The 17,513-nt window shown below is 35.7% G+C and overlaps 1 protein-coding gene across 5 annotated transcripts in view; it reads left to right on the forward strand.

Annotated features, from left to right (window-relative positions):
- Luzp2 (leucine zipper protein 2) overlaps window positions 1-17,513 on the forward strand; it is a 356,272-nt gene that overhangs the window by 288,813 nt on the left and 49,946 nt on the right. For all 5 annotated transcript variants that reach the window (XM_034524880.2, XM_076935101.1, XM_034524889.2 and 2 more), the window contains exon 8: window positions 14,478-14,552. In XM_034524880.2, coding sequence (XP_034380771.1) covers window positions 14,478-14,552 — 75 coding nt within the window. The remainder of the gene's footprint in view (window positions 1-14,477; window positions 14,553-17,513) is intronic.

A 17,513-nucleotide genomic window follows, 5' to 3' on the forward strand; every position in this document is an offset into this window, starting at 1 on the left:
CAGAAACTATTCAATCAGCTTTTTTAACCCAGTACTATAATTCAGGAGTTACTTTTAATGGGGTAGAAAGAGACTCTCCATCTTTCTTGCCTCAGTAAATGTAATAAAATCCCAAGCAGAGCTTGACCTCAGGCTTTTCCATAGCAATTAGCACATCTGCCCCAGAATCAAGCTTTGAGGACCAGATCTGCTTGTTTTGAATATATTTAACTATCACAATTTGCATATTCACTGGCCCATAGAAAATAGCCGGTTTATATGTTTAGAATTAACATGGAGCAGTTTGGATGATGCTTACCACATTCTCAGTGGGTTTTCCCTTTTCTGTATAATTCACGAAGACCTTCAAAACCAGAGCAAATGTGATGATTATCCTGGATGGTTGTCTAAATCCTGACAAGGTCACAAATGTGCTTATCTAAAATCCTAACAAGGTCACAATTAAGGTTAATCAGCACACAGGTTGCCATATATGGACGATTTTTATTTTTAACCTTTAAGTGAATGTAACAAATGATATTCAATAAATACACAATTATGCAATTGGCCTGATTTCTTGTAATTGAAGTAGTCCAGGTCATCAATTTTTCAGTGGATATATTATTGGCAAATAAGTTTAAGAACAATTTTAACTCTGATACTATGATGACCAAATACTAGATGATGTGAAAGTAAACTGATAATAAGAAAGAAAACCCCTCACTTTACAATAGATTATTATCCATGGTATCATTATTATCTTTATGATAAACTAAGAACCATGTATTCTGATCAGTTTTAGAATACTGAGTCTAATCTATACTAAGACACTGTGTGACATTCTAACAAAATAGAGAGGATATTGATTCTTCCAATTCTTTAGCAAGGGATGTCTTTCCATCTTCTGGTTTTGTCTTCAGTTCTTCCTTCTGTGCCATAAAATGTACATAGTATAGGTCTTTCATTCTGCTGGTTGGGTTTGTTTCCAGGTGTTTAGCCAATGCCTATTGTGACTGGGATTCTTTCCCTGATGTCTTCTGCAGTCTGTCATTGTTACACCAGGAAGGCTACTGGTCTTTGGGCATTAACTTTGCATACTGTTACTTTTCAGGAATTTTAAGCTCCAAGAGTTTTTTTTTTTTTTTTTAAATGGTGTCTTTAGACTTTTTATGTAAATAAGCAGGTGATTTGCATATCAATTGAAAACAGGGATAGCTCTATTTGTTTCCTAAGTGTACCCCTCTTATTTTTTTCTCTGGCCCTATTGCTCTAAGACCTCGGACATGATATTGAAGAGAGAGAGTGGATACCATTGTCTTGTTCCTGTTCTTGGTTGGAAGCATGAGTTTGTCTCCATTTAGCATGGTACTGAGGACAAACCTTTATCTGTTTGAGGTGTGGCTGTTCCTGCTTCTGATGAAATAATCATGTAATTTCTGTCTTTGACTCTGTTTACACTGTAGATAGCATATATTGAGTTACATACTTTGAACCATCCCTCTGTCTCTGGAATAAAACTAGCTCACTTGCAATGAAAGGCCTTCGTGACAAGAGCTTGATTCTGTTTTCTTGCATGATTTTGAGACTGTTTGCCCCTCTGTTTATTAGGAATATAAATCTAAATTTTTTATTTTTATTTTATTTTATTTGTTTTGTCTTATCTGGTTTTTGAAATCAAGATAATACTTCATAATAAGAGTTTGGGAACCTTGACCTTTTCTATTTTATGGATTAATTTGAGCAGCATAAATGTTAATGTTTTCTTGAAATTATAAAGAAACTCTGTGATAACTCTATCTGGTCCTTGACTTTATTGGGGGGGGTCCATTAATACTTTGATTTTTTGCTGGCTATGAGTTTATTTAAACCATTTATATTGGCTTAACTTTAGTATGCCATATACGTCTAATAATGTATATTTTTCCAATCTTATAGAATATAGACCTTTTATAAACATAACTTATGATTTTCTGATTTTTATTGGCATCTGTTGGGAACATTTACCTTTTTACTTCTAATTTCATTAATTTAGGTCTTCCCTCTCTTGGATAACAGCTATAGGTTTGTTAGTATTGCTATCTTTTCAAAGAACCAACTCTTCCTTACACTGCTTTACTGCATTGTTTGTTTGTTTGTTTGTTTGTTTTATACTCATTCATTTGAACCCCAATTTTCATGATTCCTTGCCCTCTATTATTTAGAGTTTGGGGTTTTGTTTGTTTCTTTATCAGTCTTCAAGTACATTTATATTAGTAACTTGAGAACTCTCAAATTTTCATTAGATTCTAAGAGACTAATATTCACAAACATTTTTCAGGTGTTTATATGAATTACCAATGAACAAAGAATGCTATTTTTCTCACAACTGTGACAAAACACCCAAAGAAAGAAGCTTAAGAAAGCAAAGGTGTCTTTTGACCCACAGTTTGACTATGTACTTTAGTATGGTGAGGAGTGTGTAGCATTGGGAGAGTTGGGTTGCTGGTAACATTTTCAGGATGCAGAGAGATTAATGCTCATGTCCTGAGGTATCTTTTCCATGCAACCTGAGACCCTGGCTCATGAGACTGTACTGACAACATTTGGAGTTTCTTTCTGGAGCTACCCCCATAAACATCTCCAGAGATATGTCTCCTAAGTAATTCTAAATCCTACCAAGGTGTCAGTCAATTAACTTAAACTCACAATATCTGTAGTGTGATGGGCAACATCCAATATCCAAAATTATTTATGTTTATACTACAAATGACAGGAAGAAAAGACTACAGTATTGAGTATTCCTTGTGATAAGTGAAGCAATAGGTCTCTTCAAACAACTGGTATTTGAGAGCCTTGTTTAAAACTGTGAGAACTGAAAAATAAGAACTTTATAATATGGGATTTACAATCTTCATTTTCAAAACTGAAGTCTAGTTATTTCCTTTACCCAGTATCAATAATTGGCTATGTTCACTCTATTTTGTTTTGTTTTGTTGGTTTGTTTTCACATATAGCCATAAAGGCTAAAAACAAAACAAAACCTATAGCTGTCCTCAAAACCTTTATCTGTCCTGCTGTTTGACTGCTGCTGTATATTTGTTAATTACTTAGAATTTGAATGACATTGACCAATTAGTATTTAATGTATATAAATTAGAAGTTCTTAAGAAAATTACGTTGCATACAATTACTTAAAAGGTAACATTGTCATAATGGAGAACATCCTTTACCCACCCTTAGCACCCTAATAGTCTAGGGCCTCCCTCCCCATGATTTTTCCCGCAGCTACATGAAGCTCAACCATGTTTTGCTTCTTCTGGTTTCACTTTGCGATAGCAACGAAGGAACCAAATTGAACTCTATTTTTTTTATTGTTGTGGTTTTTTTCCTACTAACAACAAAAAAAATGAAGTTTCAAGAAAAAACACATATTGAAAAAAAATAGAATATTTTGTGGACAGGTGTTTTATTGTGTGTTGCTTTCCGAAAATTAAATTTTTAAATAAAATGTGGTAATAGTGTTTAGGAAAAGCATCCAGTACAGCCTCTGCTCTTTGCAGGGCACAAACAATTGTGTAAATCCATTCTTATAGCAGACAGATTTACACAAATAGAGATGATCTTGACATTCAACAAATTATTCTTTTATAAGAAATAAGGAAACTTTTACAAATAACCCAACTAACTTAATACTGAAACTTATAAAATACTGGGAGTGTATTGTGTCTGCTATGCTAGGAGCCCCTTAGTCATTATTGTGAACAATCAACCCTTATAACCATTAGCCTGGATACAACTATTGTCTGCCATGTCTAGTAACTGCCAGAGAAAGAGATGAGAAAAAGGCTGGGTACCAAGAAGGGATCAGTTGCTTCAGGGTATTTACATTCAAGTGCATATTGAGTAATCATCAATCTTTTGGTTCAGTAGCAAAGATGATTAAACAGAGTTGTCAGAAAATAAGAGTCGTGTCTCCTAGTTCAGCATGTGGCTTAGCCTCATGTTTGCTCACCTGCTCTCCCACTGATGAAATGTTTACTAAACATGCCCTGTGCAGTCAGCACTATTCTGCAAAGTATTGATTCAGTGATCTACAAAATAAATACAAGTCTCAATTGTCAATATTACTCCTTTGGTGATATATTGAGGCACTACGCTATCAAGTATATAAACAGAAGGATGATGATTACAGTAAGTGGGATCGGATTAAACAGTTCTGTATTGAGATAGCCATGGAACTGCTCAAATAGTTAGACATTTTCGTATTTGTTGATAAATAATCACCAACTTCTTTATTTCCATCGATTCCCTGGAATGCTTTACATCTTCTTGGCATTTAGTTGTCCCTCATCAGTTCATAGCAATCATTTTTATTCAATTAGCTTGGCTATGGTACCCTGATATCTTGGAAATACCTATGTGGATCAGCTAAGTGAATTTCACCTGGCCTTTATCCTGAGCCTGGATGATAATGTGGCTTACTCCTCCATATAATTTATAAGGATAGGTACTATTATTAGGAGGCTGCCATGGAACCATTTCTTATATAGTGCATTAAAGTATTGAACTTTTCCCATCATACTTCCCTAATCCTTTGGTTACAGTTGTACTTAACATTATTGGCAATAGTTTACAGGTTGATTCAAAATGACAGAAAGATTCACAGCTTGTGCTGTCCGTCATGCGGGACCCTTGGTCCAGTGTTATGAGAGACTGCAAATGTGAGTTGCCAACACCATGCTAATCTTCCTCAGGCTTAAAATAAGAGCTCTAAGCTCTCCAGATTGATTTGGACTCTTTTTGTCTTTCTACTAGCTGAATCTATGGGAGTATGGCAAGTCAGCTTCAGAGTGAGCATTCACCAGGATGTTGACCAGAAACCAGTTGACTGTTAAAAAAAAAAAAAAAAAAAAAAAAAAAAAAAAAAAAATCTATTAGGAAACTCTTAGGACTTTTCAGCACCAAAAATATAATATTTCAAATTGTGTTTGTGCTTGTGTGTGTGTGTGTGTGTGTGTGTGTGTGTGTGGTGTGTGTACATGCATGTGCCCATAGGTTTGAGAACCTGTAAGGTCAGATACCCTCAGAGTCCAGAAAAGTATGTCAGCTCTCCTGTTGGTGGGGTTTCAGTTGGTTGTATACTACTCAGTGTAAGTGCTGAGAACCAGTCTTAGGACTTCTGCAAGAGCAACATATACCCTCAACTACTGTTCCATCTCTCTAGCCCCAGAACTTGCTTTTATCTGTGAATGAAGGAGATTTAGGAACTAAACAGTCATAGATGAATGCAAGGAGTTTCCCATGATTTGCCACAGAAAGAACAAATGCACATGAAAACCCTCACATATATAAAGTTTTCCCCACTCAATAGACTATAAGACCGACTAAAGGCTCATGAAGGCACCTTTGTCCAAATATTTTTTTTTCTTACAGCATAGCAAACCATTGCAAATTATACCAGGAAAGACCGAGTTCCAATGCTCAAATAGCTCATCAATCTAATTATATTGTATCAATATAGGTGAATGGCAATTGATAGTTCCAGTGAGAATACAGAAACATTGAGGAAGTACTTTAACATTGGTCCAGAAATATGACCCATTAGAGTCACAGCTCTTGAGACTTTGGTCAGGAAATTGTCCCCAGGTAAAAGACAGATGTGCTTAGTGGATGTTCCATGTTTTTCCTATCGACAGCCTGTCAGACACAGCTGACTCACAGTTGATTGTAGGAGGAAGACTATTTTAGTACTGCTTACTCTGCCATGCTCTAAAAATCTGAACAATTTTCAATAACATAAATGAATAGCATATACCCTGAATGTGAGTTTCTTGTATTTAAGGAAATCGGTTTATTCTCACTAACTTGAAATGTAAGACTCTCTTGCTTAAAGACTTTTTTTAAACGAAAATTTACAAGTCTCTGGTGAACTTGGGCTAAATTAGGTATTCGCTTCTGCTTGCTTTTCTTCATAAGAGTAATAGTTTCATGTTATTCCTGTTGGTTCGAAAAACAGTGAATATTTAACATATTTAAATTTATACATAAACATATTTATACTGTGCTACAGAGAGAAAATAGATGCTTTGTCTTCATTTAGTAGAGGGAGAGAATAAGAAGAAAAAGGGAGAGAGAGAAAAAGGAGAAGGAAGAGGAAGAAAAGGAAGAGGAAGATGAGGAGGAGGAAGAGTGAGTCAGCCTTTATTATAGCAATGTCCAGAACATATAAACAAATACCTAGCTACCAACAACTACTTCTCAGTACCTATCAACTAGCAGCTGCCTGTCAGAACCTATTCATTAGCACCTATTCACAAGAAACTATTTATAAGTATTTAAATACCCTTACCTGTCTGCCAGCACATATTCACCAGTATATACCATCCTGTGCCAATTCATCTGTAATTTACTAGTACCTATGTATCAGAATCTATCCATCAACACATATCTATCAGTGCCTACCTAAAAGGAACTGTGCCTAAGTATTTATCTACAGCTACCTTTGCACCAGCATCAATCTATCAGTACCTACTCTCTATTACCTATCCATCACCATCTATTATTACTATCTGTCTACTTGTTGTCTATATCTTTCATCTACCTCTCCACCATTGTCTATTCACCAGTCTCTAACCAACTCTCCTTATTTACACATGCCTACCCAACAGTATCTCCTGACTACTACTTACCCATCAAGATATATCTTACTACTTAACTAAGTGCTTAAACATGAACAAAACAGAGAGCTAAGATTGAATGACTCCTTTAAGAAATCATATTCCAAGGCAGTTGTCATAGTTAATTACGATAATGCCAACATTTGAGAAGCTGAACAAGAAGGTTGCCATGAATTTGAGACTAGCATGAACTGTGTAGTGAGTTTGGGGGTAACCTAAATATAGAATAAAATCCTCCCTAATAAAATGAAACAATAATTTATTATATTCCCATCTTTAGAATTGAACTTTGAGAGCACATATGAAATAATTCACTGTAAAACAGGCTCTCCCCCTGAGGTCTGAAAGGTAAGGGAATAACTTTCAAGGCCATAATGATATTTTTCAAGTGCAGTTTCTTTTAGATGTCATACTGACCACATGCTTATTCACATTTGCATGAGGATAATAAATCCAATGTTTAAAAAATGAAGTTGAAAGTTGAAAATCATATATGTAAACAGAATTCCCAAAAGAAAGTCTTCTTGAATTCTATAATTTGATGCATTAACTTACTTAATAGCTCTTATACTCAGCTGTAATGCTAAGGTGATTTGGTGTAATGCTGTGTGATTTAGAAACCAATTTTGATCTCATACATATGTTAGCTTACTCTCTCAGAATTGCTCCCAAATTATTAATATTAAAAAAAAAAGAGCAGAACTGGAAATATGACTCAGCAATTAAGATGGCTCAGCTCAAGGACTGCTCTTCCAAGGTCCTGAATTCAATTCACAGTGTCCCACCATAGATGGTGGCTCACAAACATCTATGTGATCTGATGCCATCTTCTGGCATTCAAGTGTACATGCAGGTAGAGCACTCATGTACATAAACTAAATCATGAGAGAGAGAGAGAGAGAGAGAGAGAGAGAGAGAGAGAGAGAGCACATTGGTAACCTGATGGCCACATTTAATACTGACAACAAAGTGTTGTACTTCTGTTGGAGTAGGTTGAAATAGCAGGTGGCATTTGTGATTATGTCTGCTGTATAACTGTTGGCAAATTGACTTAGAGATGAAGGCAAAGAAGTGATGTGGTGAGGTGTACTGTGTGTTCCAAAAATGGCAGGCAAATACTAGTTTAAGGATAATGAGTAAAGGGTGTATTCTTAAATGCTAATAGATAAAGTTGATTTGTATAAAACACATCAGTGTCTCTTCATTAAGCTCTCCAATTCCTATTTGGCAGTTAAGAGCGTCTCTTGTGGCTGGAACAATGGTTTAGCAACCAGAAGCACTTATTGTTCTTCCAGAAGACACAAGCTCCTGTACCAGTCCAGATTGGTTGGCTCAAAACTGCCTGAGATTCAGATCCAGGCTATCTAATAGCCTTTCCTGGCTTCTTTGGACATCTGCCTTACTCATGACAAGCATGAACTCAAGCCATACACATACATATACATAAACAATCCCCAAGTAAGATTTTCTAAGAAATCTTAAAAACCATCATCTCTTTCATGAGGTCATTATTCTCCCTCTGATAAAAAAACACATGTAATCATGCAATGTTCCCCAAGTTGTCTATGTTTTCTTGAAACACTGTAAATTGTGAAGCATATCAGTAAATTTTGAGCATGTGCCATTGAACATGCACATAATTTAGTTATGAATTCTATATATGAACATCATTATTGATTACAAATCCAGCTATAGATCCAGAATGTACCAATACAAATTCTAAATCTGCTTGTTTTAAAATTCTATACCTGTGTGATATTAAGCAAGATATTTCATTAATCTCAGCTTCCTTAAATTTTAAAAGGCTAAACTAACACCATAGTTCATTGTGTTAACACTGTGTTCGTTATTCAGTTAACTTATGTGGTACATCCAACTATGAAGGCCCAGGGTTCAGAGAACAATAGTGCTGTATTACATATCAGATTGTTATTTTAATGCTATTAATTTGTATTTTAGTAAATATTCTATAGAATGTGGGAGTGGAGTTTCTCTTTATCCCCGCCTACCCCAAAAAACCTTCCATCTTAGTAACTCTGCACTGTTTTTGTGTTGTTCTACAGGAAGCCACAAAAACAAACATACATACCTGCACATACAAATATGCACATGTAAACACACACATACATGTAATCATGTATCTGCAAACTCATACACAATATATTATAGATTTTATCTTTTGCTTAATATTAAATATAGACCTCAATTTATTTTCTTGGCTCCAGTAAACAAATCAACAAAAAAGATTTCCTGGGTAGGATTATAACATTTATTAAATTTTTATCTGAGAATCTGTTACTTGGATACCTCTGAATGGTTTTTGTCTCTGGGGTTTTTACTCTCTTTCGTAAAAGATGATCTTGGCAGCAAAAACTGGCTATCAGAACTGTTGTAACAAATATTACAGCTCAGGCCAGACAAAAGGATAGAAGTTATGAACCCTTTATTGGTACATCTTTCTGATTTACACACCAGACAGATCATCACACAGGTTACCCCCAAACCCAACATATTTAATTTGTGTTTAGAAGGAAAATAATCACAGTTTATGAATTGAGCACTAAATTGCTGTTATTCTTTATTGTCTATGTGATGTGAAAGTAAGTTCCTAAAACAAAAGGAAGTACAAAAGAAGAAGGAGAGGAGGGAGGGAGGAAGGAAGGAAGGGAGGAAGAAAGAAAGAAAGAAAGAATAAAAGGAAGAAAGAAATAAAGAAGGGAAGAAGAAAGAATAAAAGGAATGAAGAAAAAGGAAGGAAGGAAAGAAGGGAGGAAGGAAAGAAAGAAGGAGGAAAGTTAATGAGATGGTTTCTGCAATTTCATACTTACAGTCATACTTACAGTGTGTTCACTCCACTGTCAGGTTCAAATTTCTTTTCTCCTCACCAGTTTCAATTTTCACTTTTTGTCCTCAACCCAGTCATTGATTATTGCGTAGCTTTAAAATACCTGAGCAAAAAAAAAAAAAAAAAAAGGAAGGAAACAAAGAGAATTTCAAGAGAATCTCTTGTTCTTAGGCATGCTGACAACCAGAGCTTCAGAGTTCTGAGGGAATCTGGAGTCACACTTTTAGGAAAGTGAATTAAGAAATCATGACTTCAGCAACCAAACCGTTATTCATCTTTTCTTCATTTGGGCATCTCCTACATGAGCATACTGTATTTACCTCATCTGTGATCCTTTTCTCTCATGTTACAGCTTCTCTCAAATCCCCACATCCCCACTTCATGACATCTTTTTAAGTTATTTTTGCAGTATACACACATACACACACACACCACACACACACACACACACACAGAGAGAGAGAGAGAGAGAGAGAGAGAGAGAGAGAGAACCAAGTCATTAATTTTGCCCCTATTTTCAAGCATTTAAGTCTGACCACATGGGATTGGTACCTCATTCACGAAATAAGCTCTTTCTTACTCCATCCGTTTTACAGCTCCTTGTGAAGTGTACCTGTGAGAAAATGGATGGTGTGGTTATGCTGCTGTCTAAGGGACTCTCTGAGGGACACTGAGCTGTCTTCCTTCCTTCAGTGGCTGCTAACTCTCTACTCTGGCTTAGCTATTCAAATCTCACAAGGCAACTTTGATTGTTCATGATTTTTAAATGTATTTTTCAGTCTTTTTTGTTTCACACTTGGAAAAAATTAATCGTCACAAATCTCAGTTACTGATGGTATGCGAAGGCAAGCTGTTCTGAAATCAATACTGGGCTTTCTGAGGTGGCATCATTTTTTAATGTATATTGCATTATGTTTTCTCAAGTAAACTTATACAGTTAATGTTACCAACTAGTTTACTTTCTGGCTAAGTGCCCTGACTATCATAAGTCTTCTGGTTGTTGTACCCTTCACAATAATTTCCTCTATATGATATAGACACAGTTGTGAATTGATATAACAACTGCTCTTCTAGAAACCAGGACAGCCTGTCAGTAAATGTGAACCCTGCTGCTCTTACCACCGCCTTTCCTCACTCTCTCTGCATCCTTCTCGTTTACAAGCTTGCTCATACTCAAGAAGGTAAACAGCTGAAAACCTTGTGGTGGCTTGTAAAAGCTGGTTCGGACCCAAATGTTCTACTTTATTGGAATTCATTTTTCTTGTCCAGAAATGAGCATACTACATTACTACATTGGATCCTGTCCATGAATCACTAATGCAGGACAATAGAGTACATTATTTATAGAGTGTTGGAATATTGCTATGGGTTGTTTTTTTTTTTTTTTTTTGCTTCATTAATTACTCTACAGATATTTTTATTGCATATGTATAAAAAACAAGCTTGTATGGATTAAATACTTAGCTCAATGCATTAAAACTAACACAGAATCAATCCCTTTTCTCCATGTCCAATGATCAAAAACTTATCTTCCTTCAACTTTGATCTTCTGTCCCTCTGTATTAAGGATGACAAGGTTAGACAATGGTTTTCAAATTCAGAAGCTGGTATTTTCTCTCAGGTGTAGAAAAAGGGAGATCCATGTAGACCTATCTCATCCTAGAAGGCAATAACACCTACTCACACGACTGGAAGACATTATATACATTTCTTTCTTTTCTTTTCCTTTCTTTTCTTTTTTTCTTTTCTTTTTTTTTTCTTTTCTTTCACTGTATATTTTCTTTATTTACATTTCAAATATTATCCCCTTTCCCAGTTTCCCTTCTGAAAAACCCCTATCTCATCCCCTTCCCTCTGCTTCTATGAAGGTGATCCCCCACCCACCCACACACTCCGCATCCCCATGCTGGCATTGGGGCATTGAGCGTTCACAGGACCAAAGGCCTTTTTCCCATTGATGCCCCACAAGGCCATCCTGTGCTACATATGCAGCTGGAGCCATGAATCACTCCATGTGTACTTTTTGGCTGGTGGTTTAGTCCCTGGGAGTTCGGGGGGAGGGTCTGGTTGGTTGATATTGTTGTTCTTCCTATGGGGTTGCAAACACCTTCAGCTCCTTCAGTCTCTTCTCTAACTCCTCCATTGGGGACACCAGGCTCAGTCCAGTGACTGGCTGCAAGTATCCACCTTTGTATTTGTCAGGCTCTGGCAGAGTCTCTCAGGAGACAGCTATATCAGGCTCCTGTCAGCAAGCACTTCTTGGCATCTACAATAGTGTCTTAGTTTGGTGTCTGCATATGTGATAGATCCTCAGGTAGGAGAGTCTCTGGATGGCTTTTCTTTCAGTCTCTGCTTCACACTTTGTCTACATATTTCCTCCCGTGAGTATTCTGTTTCCTTTTGTAACCAGGACTGAAGCATTCACACTTTGATCTTCCTTCTTCTTGAGCTTCATTTCATGTGGTCTTTGAATTGTACCTTGGTTATTACGAGCCAAAAGACATTATATTCAAATGTAGTCTTGCAAGCCTTCATGTATCCCTATTTCTTAACGCTCTAAAAGTATATATTTGTATGACAGATAAAGTACTGCCATATCTGGCCCTCCTCCACTCTCCTGTTTCATTACTTATCTCTTGATTACTATGTGTTTTATGTAAACAAACTTAGGTTGCTTAAAAAGCAAAATGGCTATTTACATTGGAAGTCTTAAGCATCCAGTTCATGATTTGCTTCTTCTCATCAGAAGAAGTTTCTGTTCATCAGAAGAGCTGTCATAATAAATCTCATCTATAGCAATAGGCTGCACTGTGACACCATCTACACCCAAAGGCTGAAAGCATCAACCAGGAGTATATTTTTGATATATTACAATATATTTATAGATATATTACAAGCACACATGGATTGGAAGGAAACCAGTGATGTTGGCTAGGTACATGCATGATTATATATTTCAAGTTTAATATTAATTTGACTTCTTCATGGAGACATAATGAGGCCTACTCCACTCCAACAGGTAGTTTGATATGTCCATCTCATGTCCGGTTTCTTAAGTACTTGCCTGTATTCCAATGAACAAGGAAAGCTGCAAGAGCTCATTCAGAATCAAGAATGTAAACACTCTCTTGATAGGACCAAAGACACGAATGATTTTTTCTTAATTTTATTTTTTAAAAATTTTAACTTTAAAATTCTGTGTGTGTGTGTGTGTGTGTGTGTGTGTGTGTACCTTTATATGGGTGTGTGCATGTTCCTGTCCAGGACAGGAGCAGCCATTGGGTCTCGTGGAACTAGAGACACAAGCTGTTGTGAACAAGCTTAGATGGTTAAAAGGAACTGAACTTAAGTCCTCTAAAAGTAATAATAAGTTTTCACAACAATAAGCCATTTCTCCAGCTTAGGGACAGTGATTACTATATTCTTCCCTATTTTATCTTTTAGCTTCATTTTCTTAGTAATGGCTGTCACTAACCCACATTATACAAGTACAGATAGGGAAGGATTTTGTCTTCAACATTTTTTCTTCATTATATAGTCAGTACTCACAATCTGTGTTTAGTATGTGTTACAAGGTCCCTACTGTTTGTATATGGATATAATTGAATTAATTCCCATAGGGAATAAGAGGGCAGCATTACTAACACAAATTGAAAAGAAAAAAAAAACATGTAATTTTTCTTGCACTTAATATAAACCACAACAGACTGAAAGGAATATACTCAGAAAATCACAAGCTGAAGTAGTACAGATACTATGTATTTGTTGGTAATAAACCTCTCTAACCTTCATGTTCCTTATTCAGTGACAGTTTATGACAAAAGAAAAAAAAAACCCTGTTGTTGCCTTTGGTTAAAAGAGTCAGCTGTTTTGTCCAAGATCATATAGCTAGGGCAAGATTAAAATAAACATTTTTCTTTTCACTGAAAATAGATTCTTCTCTTATACAATACATCCTGACCACAGTTTCTTCTCCATTCATTCCTCCCAGATCCCCCACCATGCTTTTCCTCTCTCCCAGGTCTATCTTCTTCCCCTCCGTTTCCCTTCAGAAAATAGCAGGCATCCAAGAGACACCAACCAAGCATAACAAAACAAGATTCAGTAAGACAAGGGAAAAGCCTTCATATTGAGGCTGAACAAGGCAACATAAAGCAGGAAAAGAGTCCCAAGAGCAGGCAAAAAGTCAGAAAGAAACATGCTCTCACTTGCCAGGTCTTCTGTGTATAGGCTAGTTTGGATGGCTGTTAGCTTGGTGTTGTTTAGAATATACGTCTTTCAAATAAGAAGTTACTGTTACTTTCACTGAAGAGTCCCGTTACAACATTTGAAGAAATGAAGAGATGAGCTAGGATAACTTAAAAAGAGAAAGACCAGACATTGCTATATTAATGTTACTGTAACAACACAACAAAATATTGTAGCCTGGGCAGCCCTTGTGAATCATGTCTGTATACCTCTCTAGGTTAGAGTGTCCATTTTAAGGCTCGACTTGGTTTGGGGAGAGTACATTTTTCTGTCCTAGTGATTTGGAGATGGTAGCTTCACATGGAGTGTTTGTGTGATATTTATATTTTATAAAAAGACAGACAGCGAGACAGGGTACTTTATTTAAACTTAATTCTAAAATTCTCAGTTGCTCTATCACCACATAAAACATTAAAAGTCAAATGGACAGTCAGGCATCATCACAGCCAGTCATGGTGATACCGTTCAGTCCCTCAGAATTAGAAACATCTCCAGTAAGAGAGAGGACTTACAAATAAGAAAATTTTGAGTTAGTCTTTACAAAGTCTAACCCATGCGACTTCAGTCCTCATTTACTCAGATCATGCTGTTTTTGCATACATATCAAATGACTGTGTGACTTTATATTTATAATATGAAAATTAAACTAACAGACTATATTCTTTTTCTTTTATTCATTTGCAGTGAAGGAAAAATTTACTGAATTTTTTTTTTACTGAAAGGTTTACTGCCTTTCTTTTCTGTTACAGGCCCAACAGCTCACTGAACTGGAACAAAAGCTAGCTGTAGCCAAAAATGAACTTGAGAAAGCAGCTCTTGACAGGGTAAGTTCACATCCAGGAGCCATTGCAATGTTGGTTTCAGTAACATGGGATACGTTTGCTACTGCCTGTGATTATCCACTGCAATTTTAGACTTTCTGCACAAAACTGGTATAGAACTCCCAACTGTTCCATGTCATCTTTGGACTCCAAGTTCTCCTTGTTTTTTATTTCTGCCTCAGTAAACTGAATAAACTCTGTGAATTTATGACTTCATTTTTCTTTTATCTCACTGATTTATTTATTTCATAATACCATGGATAAACTTACTTAATGCGAAATTCATGCCATTGTGTATTAACTCTGGATGAATGAGTACAAAGAGAATGGAAGGAACCACTGACATTGAGTTGGTAAAATGTGTCTTAAATGCCTATGCCCTGGAACTGCTCCTAACATTAGAGAACTTGGAAATGTGCACAAGAATATTACATGTAGCAATAATTATGTCAATAAGAGAGAATATAAAGCTTCATATATATTGTATAGTCATATTTTGGAACACTAGTCCAAACATAAAATTACTAATAAAATATATTTTGTCTATAAGTATTAATTTCCCAGGCACATAAAAATATTTAAAGTATTTATGGCAATAGGTTAAGTAAAATAATAAATATCAAAATTTTAGATGTAATTGTTTTTTAAGAAATATGTGGTAGATGGCTGCAAAGAACACTTGAATGTACCTCACATTTCACCCTCCACTTATTGAAGAGACAGAGAAATAGTCTGTATATATACACATTGCGTGGTTGTTATGTATGTAATACACATGTAGATCTAGACCTTAGGTACATGTTGCCTGCTTATTTATTTGTATTATAAACATTTGTCTATCTCTGTGTAATTTATGCACACTTCAGTTGAATTAAGAAGTTATTAACATGCCTTTGCACATTCAATTCAGACTCCTGCTAACCTCATACACAATATTATTTTCTCCATAGACCTGTAATTCTCAAAATCATCTTGGTTAAACTTAAAGTGCTCCACCCTCTGTCAAGAACTGTCTATGCTATGACCACTGTTTAGTGATTATGCTATCAATAATACTGAACAGGGAAACCATTGCATTTGTGGACTTATATTTTTAATAGTTCATGATATGAACTCAGAGGATTTGTAAAAAAGGAAATTGCCTTCTAATTACCCAATTTGAACTGGGTTTTGTTGTGGAACAGGTAAGATTCGTTCCCTTTTGGAGATCTTCAGATTTCACACTTTAGGAAATCTAATACTGTGTGCATATTTTGACACTATACAATACACCTGGCACTGTGTGGTAGGTTTGAAAACCAGTCTAAATTCTGCTGTTTCGGGGATATGACTCTGTCTCTCTTTAGCACATTTCTCCACATTGTTATGATCCACACATCTTCACAGCTGACATATGTGACATCTCAGACATTGTATGTAGACTGTGTCATAACAGAGAAATTAGAAAGTAGATAACCTGATTATTAATGATGTTTCTTTGTAATGTTTGGAACTCTGAAACAAATTAATATTCAAATAGTTAAGTAGATATCTCCTCAACATAGTTTTTTTGGAAAGGCTATTTATTAATTTATTCAAGTTATTGATATTTGTTAATTCAAAGTGGCCTGGTTTTCATTTTATGGAGTAGGTCAGGCATAATTCATTTTACCAAGATTAGTTTTATAAAATTTTAATTTATCATTTTCCAACGACCTTTGCCTCACATAGCACATGAACCTCTTTTTACAAAAGACTTGGGGATTGTGTAGATCTGGTAAAAAGAAAAAAACAAGAGGAACATACAATTCACACTTAAAGACTATCCTGTCTTTGTTCCACTTTCTCTGGAAAAAAAATGTATTATATCCCAAGAAGACACTGAGTCCTCAAGTTCCCAAGGCAGTCTCCCAACTTATAAGATGTTATTATTTATGGCCATTGAATTATTTTTCCCTTATATGTTCTCCCTGATTCGATGATAGATAATTATTTAGTTTATCAGTTGTTACATAGTTTTCAAATACCTTTTGTGATATGCTATTATGTTGAGCATTACTGAAATCAGACATGACCTTTGTTCCTGTATCAAATATAACAAACAAATCAAAAAATAAGACTTTCTGATTCACAAGGTAATAGAATAATAGAAACTGAATCTGGAAATTGCAAGCACTTATAGTACCACCAAATCTCAGAGCCATAAAACACTCTATTTGTTAGAAATGGGTTTATGTCACAGAACTCAGAGCTGCTGCAGAGAGGTTTCTTCTCCTTTAGTTCTGTGCCCTTGTCCCATTATTCATCACTCTCGTGTGCACTCCTGTGCAGTGAGCCCATATCCTGCCATAGCCTGTATTATTCTGAGGCTCTGAGAGTTGAAAGTCTCCAGGGAAAGTACCCCTGTGTTTAAGTAATCACTTTTGTTGATTGGCTATGTTCAGACCTTCCCAGTGCTATGCTTCATAGAGGTCAGCCACAGCACTTAGATTTTAAAGGTGATTTGAGAGTTATATGCATAAAAACTAAATTGATGGGAATATTGCCTGTCACATGGAAAACCTCAGAAAGCTTATCCATTAGTGTTAGCAGTGAATAAGGTAAGATTGCTTTTGTGTGAAGAGAATTTTGTCTGTAACCTTTAATATTCTGTCACCTTTTTTTGGTACATAGAACTATAAAAAGGCATTTCACATTATTAGGGATTGATTTTAAGAAATATCAAGCAAGATACAAATAAAGTTTAAAAGCTATAGCTCTAAATCCGGGTGGAAAGGCTATATCAATCTATAATGGACAAAAACCACCATTTAAAAGAATTGCTCTTCTCCATTCTCTATCATGTTTATATGAGACATTTTTCACTCCCCTTTGACCTTTTAGATATTCTGTGTCTCATGTTCACATAAACTGAACTATCACATAAATACTGTGAGAATATTTTACCATTCTAACTTTGTCCTCACTGTTCTTTCTAGTGAATGA

Source organism: Arvicanthis niloticus, chromosome 1 (genome assembly GCF_011762505.2).
Source record: "Arvicanthis niloticus isolate mArvNil1 chromosome 1, mArvNil1.pat.X, whole genome shotgun sequence".
NCBI classification, from domain to species: Eukaryota; Metazoa; Chordata; class Mammalia; order Rodentia; family Muridae; genus Arvicanthis; species Arvicanthis niloticus.